The sequence below is a fragment of the Poecilia reticulata genome, chromosome 23 (assembly GCF_904066995.2).
Source record: "Poecilia reticulata chromosome 23, P_reticulata-male-v2, whole genome shotgun sequence".
In the NCBI taxonomy this organism is placed as follows: Eukaryota; Metazoa; Chordata; class Actinopteri; order Cyprinodontiformes; family Poeciliidae; genus Poecilia; species Poecilia reticulata.
The window spans coordinates 9,976,520-9,988,029 of NC_088852.1; the positions used below are offsets into that span (position 1 = coordinate 9,976,520).

The following is an 11,510-nucleotide window of genomic DNA, read 5'->3' on the forward strand; positions in this document are numbered from 1 at the left end:
TGATGCATTAGCCAGAAATACTACTGGATGCTCCGGACGCTTCGGCCACCTTAACCCTTCAGTTCTCAGGTTTCCTGCACAGAGAGCAAACCTGAAGAGGAATCCAGAACCAGCTGGTTCCAGTGGTTCACAAGAACCTCAGAAATGGTTTTGTAATCATTTAACAAATGTCAGAAACTTGGCTCCTCGTCTCCTTGTTGAATTTTTCTAGACCAGGTGATTAATGTGTTGCTTTCTGAGAACTTTTAACCCTTTTTATGTTGTCAAACAAATTATGTTTAGATTCCATCCATTCCTCCATCCATTTTCTTTACACCCTTGTCCCTTAGTGGGGTCGGGAGGGTTGCTGGTGCCCATCTCCAGCTAACGTTCCGGGCGAGGTGACCTGTCCAGGGTACACCCTGGACAGGTCGCCAGTCTGTTGCAGGGCAACACAGAGACACACAGGACAAACAACCCTGCACACACACTCACACCTAGGGACAATTTGGAGAGGCCAATTAACCTGACAGTCATGTATTTGGACTGTGGGAGGAAACCGGAGTACCTGGAGAAAACCCACGCATGCACAGGGAGAACATGCAAACTCCATGCAGAAAGACCGGGGCCAGGAATTGAACACAGAACCTTCGTGCTGCAAGGCAACAGCTCTACCAACTGCACCACTGTGCTGCTCCTATGTTTAGATTATTATTATTTTTTTATTATTATTTATTTTTCTGGTTTGACTAGTGAGACTGAACCAAAAAATGTGACTGATCACAGTTAACTCATGATTGAACAAGCAGAGTACTTAGTTTTTCCAAATAGTATCTGGTTGGTTTGGTTAGTTTGTTTGAAACCTCCATTTAATATTTCATTTTTCTTTTTTTAATCTTTGAAATAAAAAAAATGTGTTCAATTATCCTAAACATGACAAAAAAAAAGCTAAACCAAAAGAATTCTGTAAGGGGGCAAACACTTTTTCACATCGACATAATACTACAGGATGAAGAGTATTTGCCTTTTGAACATGTTATTGTTGTATGCTCACGGTTGCTAATAATGCTCAGTGTTTAACATGTATACTTTTGAACGGTGACTCCCAAATCAAGCAAAATTAAATATTTAATCTTTTTAAGGAGTCATTCGCCAAAACGCGCCGGATTAATTAAACATTTCTCCTTTTCGTTCTGCTTCTTCGATGAAGCTCAGTCTTTTTTTGGCCGTGAACAAAGCCGCTCAGGTCCCAGTGACTGACTGCTACAATGACAGGCCACGGAGCCTCTGACCTCACAGGCTTTTTGTAGCTCTGCCTATCTGGGTAGCGACTCCCAAAAAAAGACGCTGCATCATGGGGCCTACTCGCCGGTACGTTCCCTCTTAAAGCCTAAACAGCAGCTGGCGAGATTAGAAAAGGAGAGGACACGGACACACACACACATGAACACACACCCTTACATAAAGTCGGTCGGCCAGGAGGAATCCAGTTCAGACTGGAGCAGGAGGGAAACGTTTTGACTGGTCGCATTGTAACGGCATGATTCGACTGAGTTTTTAATCTAACTTTGCGGAGATCTTTATAGATCTCAAGGCCTTTTGGTGGACCTTAAGTTTTAATTGACTTTCTTTATCAAAACTCCTTCAGTTTGGGAGCCCAGTTAACACTCTGACAGTTTAATAACTTACAGGTCAGTGCTTCTCAGGCTTTGGCCATGAGTTTTTTCGGGTATCGCCGAGAGCTGAGTAAGTACGAGGACGTCGACGAGGACGAGCTCTTGGCGTCGCTCAGCCCGGAGGAGTTGGCCGAGTTGGAGAAGGAGCTGGTCGACATCGACCCTGACGCCAACGTGCCCATCGGACTCAGACAGAGAGACCAGACAGACAAAACCCCAACGGGTACTTTCAGCAGAGAGGCCCTCATAAAGTACTGGGAGAACGAGACCCGTAAACTTTTGGAAAACGAGATAGCAGGAGGGAGCCCCAAACTGGTAAGAAGAAGAAATGTGCAGAAAAGTGATCAACCACCTTAGAGATTTGCTTGATTTGGACTATTTGGTCATCATTCCAGGGCTGACTTCTGCTGAAATGCCATTCAGGAATGAAGAAGCGAACACTAGCCTGAGAAATGAAATTACAGTTTGCAGAGTCAACATTTTGTGAAAATATAAAAGGGACATTTCAGGATATCAGCCAGGAGGTTAAGGTTTTTTTGTTTTTTATTGCAAATCTTCCAAATCAGGGGTTGGCAACTTTTTAAAAATCTATTTTTTTTCCGCATTACTTATTTATCTATTACATGTTTTACTACACAAATATCAACATCCCATAAAATTTAATTAAACCATCCTATTGTAACCGGTTCTGTCAGCACAGTCCTCATACATTCACATCAGTCAAGCTTGTGAAAAAATACCAAAACACTGAGTACAGTGCTAAAATTGGGAGTTAAAACCATTTTTTCCCTCTGTACTATAAGAGCTGTGCTTGTTGAACCTAAAGATCGTCCATATTCATGATGTTCTCAAAACACAGGATGACGAACAAGAAGACGAGTGTCTGACAGAAGAAAGCAGTGAAGAGGAGGAAGAAAAAAATGACGAGAGCGAAAAGGAAAGCAAAAGGTCAGAAAATTCAAAGGGGGAAGATCACAAAGAGGAAGACAGTGAAGAAGAAGAGGAAGAAAGTGAGGAAGAGGAGCCTGTAACAGAAGAAGATGACGATGACGCTGAAACGGATGAAGACAAACAAGACAATGTAGCAAAACCTGAACCCTTGAGAGACTCAGTGGATGCAGTCAGACCGACACTATTGAGGCCTCAAAAGGCGGAGCCTATGAGGCTGACTCCGCCCCCTCCTCCAGTGGACCTAAACGCCAGTGGAAACCCTACAGTTGTTGATGACGCGTTGCAACGAGCTCTTAACGACGACTCCGAACTCACTGAGGTGAATCTGAACAACATTGACGACATCACACAGGTAACAACGTGTTTTATTTATCTAGTTTTTCCTCATTTGAGGGAATCAGCCTTTCCATGCAAATGTTTCGAAACATCCCTAATTCCCATTTTCTTTGTTTCTATGGAGATAGAAACTTTATCATATAACACAAAACTTTTTTTAATTCATTCAAAGTGTTGTTTTGAGTTCCAACTAATAAAACAGACAATCACAGGGCATCTTGTAGCTGAAAGATGACTAATTTATTTTAGTTCTTTAGAAATACAATTGTTTAAAAATACTAGTTTCACATCTTAAAACTCAGTTATCCCTGGCAATGTGAAATAACAGACAAGCAAGTATTTATCATGAATGAAAAACATATTTTTTTTCTGTCTTCATTGCATGATTTCTTGTCATAAGTTTCAATCTAATAAGCCCAGATTGAAGTCGGATCAAAACATATATTCATAAACCATTTCAGTTTGGAAGGGAGAGTTTTTCGGCTCCTATCATTCATCTTTTAAAGTCGATGGGTTGGCCAAACAGTAACAAAGAGAATCAGACACTAAACTTTCACTCTTTGAATTGCTGAGCAACCTCAAAGGTAACAGTGGGTTACCTTTGAGGGTTACCTGTTTGGGTTACCTGTTTCTTCCTAATCCCTTTTGCAGGAAACTCTAATTCGATTTGCTGAAGCACTAAGAGCCAACACCCACGTGCGAGTCTTCAGTCTTGCGAACACGCGGGCTGACGACCACGTCGCTCTGGCCATCGCTAAGATGTTGAAGGAGAACGCGTCCATCACCAGCCTGAACATCGAGTCCAACTACGTGAGCGGGAAGGGAGTGATGGCGTTGGTCCAAGCACTTCCAGGCAACAACACCCTGACCGAGCTCCGCTTTCACAACCAGAGGCACATGTGTGGAGGACAGGTTGGTTTCGGTCCAAGTCAGCGGAAACCCCCCCTGGTTACCGTTACAGTCAATGTGAATCGTTGCAATGACTTGCTGCAGGTGGAGATGGAGATGGTGAAGATCCTGAGGGAAAACCACACTTTGATCAAGCTCGGTTACCAGTTCAACCTGCCCGGTCCCAGGATGAGCATGACTGGGATACTGACCAGGAACCAGGACCGTCAGAGGCAGAGACGGCTGCAGGAGCAACGGCAGCAGCAGCAAGACGGAGCTGTAAACCCAAGAACCTCTGCGCTGGTAATCACTTCGCTTCAAACTGTTCAAATAACTTGAATAGTTTGATTCATTAAACATTTCGACTCCATTTCAGCCAATTACTTACAACACAATCAGCTCTAACTGGTTCATTCGGTTCAATTCACTAACAATAACATCTGGAGTAGTTGTCTAGATTAGTAGATTATCGCATCAGATTAAAGTCGAGTTTGACCACATGTCCATCAGTGTCTCTCTCTGAAACTTTTCTGCTCGACTTAAACCTGTGAGAAAAGTTTGGAAAAGAGGAATATAGCTAAAGTGGTGTGCTATGGAGGGAAACCCTTTTTGACACATTAGATTCAGAAAATCCAAATGTCCTCTCTGGACTGTTTCTTTGGAAGTGAAGTTTGCACCGCTTCATTTCTTAGCTCACAAACAGCTGTTCAAACCGGTCCGAGGGTTCACTGGAAAGGATTTTATCTGGCCCAGGTTGTTGGAAATTTTCCCCCGATTGGATAACCCCAAAGCCACATTGGACTCAATTCACTTAAGGTAAATTGCGTCATAAATGTTTTGACCAAAGCCTTTTCTAAAGTCTCAATTAGAGGACTGAAATTTGTCCAAAACATCGGATACCATAGGGTGTGTGTCGCTGCCTTTAATAAGATGTACCTCACATAAACTGGTTTCCATCTTCAATTCTGTTTTCACTATGTGTGCATTTTCTTTTCTCAAGAGAGGAACACCCAGTTCGTCGCCCTACTCTTCGCCCAGAGCCTCACCTTGGTCCTCACCCAAACTAACGGCTAAAAAACAGACTCCGCTGCCTCCTCCTCCTCCACCTCCGCCCCCACCTCCTCCGCCGCCTCCTCCTCCGCTTCTCCCGCCGCAACAGGAGAAGAAGAGGCCCACGCGGATGATCGCGGAGGTCATCAAGGCCCATGAGGCGGGCAGCAAGAAGGTCACCAAAGCCAAAGGGAAGAAGGGCAAAAAGAGCAAGGCGAAAGAGACGAAGGGGGAGACAGGCTGCATTCTGAAGGAGCTCAAGAACGCCCTGAGGCCCGTGTCGGCCGAGAGGAGGGCGGAGGAGGGCGGCAGCAGGCCATCCACGCCGATGAGGTCCGCCCACGATCAGCTAATGGAGTCCATCCGCAGCAGCAGCCTCAGGAACCTCAAACGGGTGAGAGGCAGAAGGGGAATCATGAGAAATGACACTGCTTCCCCATTTGGGGGTGGGGGGGGGATTCGGTTGAGAAAAACAGAAGCGGACAAACTCTCCAAAAGGCAAACTGCACAAGCAGGGAGTTTAATTTAGACGAGGATGACACAGAGTCAGCGGTGTGTGAGTCATCCTGGTGGCTGATGTGGTATGATCTGTCTCTGGACAGCAGTAGGTAGGCAAAAGAGGCTGTTTGCCACCAGCGTGCTCTGGTATGAGCACATCGCTTTCACATTTACAGACAGTGTAGGACAGAGAACACTGACAAAGATAAAGTCAGTCAGCCTGCTTTTTTTTTTTCTTTTTTTTTTCCCTGAAGTGGATGATAAGCTGGCGTCCATAATAGAGGAATGGAAAACATAGATGGCAGGACAAATAATGAAACTAAAAGCCCGTATTATTCAGAGTTTCCCCTATTTTCATCTACCTAGTAAGTGGAGATTTGAGTGTTGGCTTGTTACATTGTTGTGGAAAATCATCTGTGCCCTCAGATAATGGGGTCTCTGGCTGTAGCTGGCAGATTCCATCCACTCAGCGCCGGTATTTATAGAAACTGTTCTGTGGCGCTTCGATAACAACGGGCTCGACGCTTCGTCGCATTAGCATGCCTGAAAACAGTCCAGGCTGCTGCTGTTTGACCCTTTTTGCTGCTCTTTGTCTCATTTTTGTCCTCTTAACACAATCCGTGATTTTCCAGGTGGAAGTTCCACATCATCTACGATAAGGAACGTAGAGATTGGCCCTGCGAGATAATGGCGGCGACAATGACGACGGCGATGGAGACAAATTGGATTTCTTACTCTGTGAAAACGGGAAGGTGTACTGGAAATTTGCACTCAAAATTCTGAACTATATTTTGATATTTAAAGATACAGTCCCCCCATCCCCTTTTGCTAAAATTAATTCCTAATTGTGTCAGATCATCAAACAAATTTTAAGATCAAACACAAGTATCCTGAGTAAATACAGAATGCAGTTTCCAAATGCAGATTTTAACACCTATTAGCAAACTTCAGTTTGTTAGAAGAATTACCTATCTCTAAGAGTCTAAGAGCCTATGGCCTCCACGTCACCAGGGGGCACCCAAGAGCAATAAACTAGCATGATAGAAAAAAATATATTTAAAAATAACATTGAATAATGCAAACTTGTAGATAATAATGATTAATCTCTTCCTGTTGGCTGCTGCCACTTTTGGGAAATATAGGACATTAAATTTAGTATTTATCAGTTGATGTTACTTTCAAAATAATTAAAATAAAAAGTCACATTTAAATACCACTCTCTGCATTTTAAAACCCAAATGTTTTTTTTGTTTTTTTTTTTTAAATTTGTTACTCCTGTAAGTTTGATAGCAATAGTCATAATAGTACTGGTATATTGTACGTTAATAACAAATGATGCTAATGATAGCAGGTATTTTACACACATAGAGTAGTTTAGGGATTATAAATCATCTGGTGTTGACATGCTGGTATGGGGCCCCCCAGAAAAAGCTCCTTAGGGCTCCAAAAAGGCTTGGACCGGCCCTGGTGATGAGTAAATTTTAACTTTTTTGAAGGTGTTTTTACCCTCAATCAATTTTATTCCAGTTTTGAAAGCAGCATTTTGTATCTACTCCGGCTATTTTAGTCTGATGATCTTAATCATTAAAGTGTGACAAAAAAAAAAAAAAAAAAGCAAAATGTCTTGCTTTAGCTTTCACTCACAGTAGAAAGTGACATGAGTTTTCTTATTCTTGTTTACTGACATTTTCTAAATGTCTATTTTCATGTAAGACTGTAAATATGATGTGTGTGTATTATTTTTGGTTGAAATATGTGTTCGTTTCTAAATATATCCATTTACTTACCTGCAGCAGTCGTGTTGCTCGTGTCTTCTTTGGTTACTGGGTGAGTTTTATTCAAGGCGGGGAAAAGGGGGGACAAACTGTGACAAAGACGTATAGGAAGAAGCGCACACAGGCGGATTATTTTTTTATTTTTTATTTTTATTTTTTCAGTCTGAGTGAGTCAGCCTGCTGGTGAGGAGCCGCTGATGCACACAACCTCTCATAGACGTCGACAACACACCCACTCGTGTTTTTTGCGCACTTTCTCTGAACAAGTTGCAAAACCGAACAAGCGAAGTGAAATAAAAAAGCGACAAACTCACTCTGACGTCAGTGATGACGCCAGTATTCCCAGCAGCATCTCGTGAGCAGTAACCTAAAGACGATGGGTGGAAACAGTGAAACACGTGCGTACAGGTAAATGTGTTCATTTTTAACTTTCACAAATATATAAACAATATATTTTTAGGTCCAGGCCTAAAAATATATTGTTTAGACTTTATCTGTAATATTGAGTAAAGTTTTAGAGTTCCTTCATACAGAAAATTAGAGAAAGATGCGAACGTATTGCGTGACACTTAGCAGGGAAAACACTGACGGATGATTTCAAATAACTGCTAAGGAAGAAAAATGTTCTGTAAAATGTGTATGTATAATTTTTTTAGACTGGTGGAGAATAAATGTATTCTTCATTAAAATGGCTAAAATCCAATATTCACGTCATTAGTACATCCTTACTCGGCGTTTTCATTAATTTTTAATGAGCATAGAAATGAGCTAGCTTAAGCTTACTTTACAGAAAGTCAAAAGTAAACCGAGAAGGATTCTGTTAGATTTATTTTAAGGTTTAGGTGTTAGAATATGAATTGCCTTTAGGTGTTGAGATTAATCTCGCAAGTTCACTGTAACGTAAAAGTCTTTATAAACTAGGACGCTATGGGACACAAAGATGGCGAGGTAAAAACTTTGGAAGAGGAGACCGCGAGAATTTGAGATTAGTGGTGGATTAGAAAGAGACACGCACTTCCTTTATCAGCCGTTCTAAGACGGGGCCTCCGTTTGTCTTGGAAAAAAGTCTCCGTCTCCTTGACTGCACAGCACTGCTATCTTTACATCAAACGTGCAGCTGCTAATGTTGTTTTCTGAAGGTAAGACAAAGTCCAAAAGTTACACTGCAGGGTCGTCCTGCTCTGCAAGAACCAGAGTGATTTGTAATATTTTGCAAGACGGGTGGGGGGGGGAAGTCTTTCCATATTCTTCCATAAAACTCAGACTTTCACCAACTGCGTTGCTGCCATAAAGAATCGCTTCGAGAAATGTACAGAAGTTTTATTGTTCCCGTAAGAATTTCAGCGTCGTTCTTTAAACCACATCCTTAAACATTTTAAAATGTCACCAAACCGCACAACATCACAGAGCCTGTCAAGACCGTCAGCCATAAACTCATGGCCCCCCTGACTTTTCTGTCTATTCAATGCTGGAGACCATTGTGCCGTTCTTGTGTCAAATGGTCATTTCATTAATAGCTGACCTAATACTCAACTCTCTTTGGGTATTCCACATAGCATTTGCTGCCTAGAGGTCAAAAAACACTGGGTAACATAACAATTCAACCATGCAACGTTTTCTGCAGACTGATTTTTACAATCTATGTCATAAAGTTGAGAAGTGGATTGAAATGATAATAAAATGTCACTTATTACCCCAGATTTCTGTCTACACTCGGTTGAAAGTCGCATAGATTAAGACACTAAATTAAGTTTTGTTGGGATTTTATGTGACAAGGCTCGACTCTTGATCGTGGAATCCGATTATTGAAGGAGCTATATCGGGATGAGAGCAAGGAGGCATTTGAAAGCACTTGAGCTGTTTACCGAAGATAAATCACAATTACCAGAGGGAACATGAAAACAGCTGGTCGGGTTTGATTAATGTCACGCAAGATTTTTTTCCGTTGATTATTGCGACGAGTACAAAGAATTTCAAACATGTGACTCAGATCAAATGCAGCCAGAAACAAATACTTTTTCTTTTATCCCATAAATTGATAGCCCTTTTACATTATGAAATGCGCATACATCCATCTGCTTTAGACACAAATGTTTCACAATATCAGGTCTGAAAAAAAAAAAAAAAAAAAGCCATTACCCAAAGTAGAAAAGTAGGTTGTTATGTAATAAAATTATTCAAATTACCCAGCTGCATGCTTACATCAAGTCAAAACCCTGATGTTGTGCCTATAAAAGCTTTTGCGTGTCTTGTCTCTGTGGAACCGCAGTGGTGTAACATCAGTGGAAAGTACCATACCTACTCTAATCCCTTCTATAAGCTCTGTAGCGAAGGGGACTGATGAAAGTTCAGCTGATGTGGACATCAACTAAAAATATAGCCTGCTCTCTCGAGTGTCTTTTTCAGTTTAGATCATTTAATCTATACATATTAGAGACAGGTCGCTTAGTTGTCTTTTCTTGAGTTTGTTTCGCAACTGTTTTTCCATTTATAGGTGAAGAAGATCCATGCCGTTATCATTTGCAAGTGAGGTTTCTACCAGTCTTATGAGACAAAACCGTAGCAGTAAAATACGTAACGGCGAACAACAAAAATTTTAAGAAAACGTTAAGCATGGACAAAAGGATTAAAAAAGCATTTTTGTGAAGAAATCTTTATTGGAATTTACAATACTGGCGCTCATTTGTTGTCAAGTTTTTTTTTTTTTATCGGAGTTGGTGTCATCCTTTTAACAGTTTCCTGAAGAAGCCGACAAAAACAATGTGCATATTTTAACACCTAACAACAACAGAGATCTGAACTCAATCAAACAAGTGGCACTTTGTCTTTCACCGTCAGAAAATTTAAGATTGACAGTCCAGTTTTTGCCAACAGAAAAACAAACCACCAGGAAAGGATGCCAAGTTATTATTTCTGCCCGGATAAGACTAAAGTTTCAAATAAGCATTTCAGAAGCTTGTTTTTGTTTTTTGTAGGACTGGGAACTGGCGTGCTACAAGCTAAGCTACCAGAATACACTGCTGTGTCTTGGCAGCATTACAGCGAAGGTCGTTTTCAATTCAAAACTCTTGAGCAGACGTGACTGATGCCACAATTCATGATTGTCATTTAAAACCAACAAAGAATATCTTCAGTCTCATGAGCTGCTAATTGAACTTGGAGTGTGTTATGGTGCTAAGTAGCTCCCAACAGAAGGACCAATTGTTAGTGGGAAAAGAAAAATGTTTTTAGTCAGTTTTTTTTCTTATGAATAAAAATGTTTACACTGTTTCAGTATTTATTCCTATTGATATGCGGTGTCATTTGTAGCTTTTAACTAATTTCCATGTGTTTAGCCATTTCGCTTAACTTTTTTTTTTGTCAAATATTTTGATGGCTTAAATATGTTGTAGAAAACTCGAATCACAGGAGTCATTTAACTATACATTATTTTCTGAGATTTTAATTACGTGCAGCCTCATTTAGGCCAATTGACTTTAAATATTTAATTTCCTGAATAAAGTAATGGTAGACATTACTTCTTAATCATTCAACAACACTTCTTTACAATACCAAAACCTAAGCCAGAGTTTGAAACATTGCATTAATTAACTTACAGTTAAAGTAGGTAGGAGGTATTATGGAATGTATGCTGCTGGGAGACTTCTTGTAAACAAAATGTTTTGGTTCTTCATATTCAGTGTGCAAAACAAATGCAAAATTCTCCTCACATTAACCTTTGATGGATTATTTACCAACAAGAACAAGGCAAATGCTAGCAAATTTTAAGCTAATGTATGACAAACACCAACTATTCTGTTCTACAGTTTAGGTGTTGCCCAAATAATTAAAATTCTCGTCTTTTAGCCCAAAACATGAGTACATGTTTTACTCAAATAAGTTGCCCTGAAAAAGCCAGAAAGCACTGAAATAAGCTCAAATTTTAAATGTTTATAAGCTAGCCAAATAACTACATAGCTAGCTAAATAGTTATGCAGCTAGCTATATAGCTAGCTAAATGGCTATACAGCCAGGCTCTCTGTAACCTAGCTAGATGGATTGGTTATGAACACTAGAAAACAATCACTTCTTCCCAATACATCCCAGATTTCCTACATTAACAGATTTAATGTTGTCAGGGTTAGTAGCCGAGTTGCTAACAGGAACAAGGCAAATACTAGCCTTTGCTAGGCAAATGTGGCCATGTGACTTGGCTTTCCGTTTCATAGATGATACAAATACCACCGAATCGAACTTAATGAATTATAACCAGAAATACGAAAAGCTATTTTTGGCTTACATCCAAATTAACTACTCTTGCTAGGTGTTTAAAATGTATCTAGACGGCTTCACAACACCGTCATCGACACGTATGATT

The 11,510-nt window shown here is 40.7% G+C and overlaps 1 protein-coding gene across 1 annotated transcript; it reads left to right on the forward strand.

Annotated features, from left to right (window-relative positions):
* The first annotated feature begins 1,377 nt into the window (after positions 1-1,377).
* Positions 1,378-7,170, forward strand: lmod2b (leiomodin 2 (cardiac) b). The gene is made up of 6 exons (XM_008400947.2): positions 1,378-1,970; positions 2,515-2,958; positions 3,594-3,854; positions 3,936-4,133; positions 4,831-5,274; positions 6,011-7,170. The coding sequence occupies exons 1-6, from the start codon at positions 1,695-1,697 to the stop codon at positions 6,035-6,037; spliced, it is 1,650 nt and encodes a 549-aa protein (XP_008399169.2). The 5' UTR covers positions 1,378-1,694; the 3' UTR covers positions 6,038-7,170.
* Positions 7,171-11,510: the final 4,340 nt, after the last annotated feature.

Coding starts and splice junctions, on each gene's coding strand:
- lmod2b (XM_008400947.2), top strand. CDS start 1,695: ATGAGTTTTTTCGGGTATCGCCGAGAGCTGAGTAAGTACGAGGACGTC. Junction 3,855..3,935: donor GGCACATGTGTGGAGGACAG/GTTGGTTTCGGT, acceptor GACTTGCTGCAG/GTGGAGATGGAGATGGTGAA. Junction 5,275..6,010: donor GCCTCAGGAACCTCAAACGG/GTGAGAGGCAGA, acceptor GTGATTTTCCAG/GTGGAAGTTCCACATCATCT.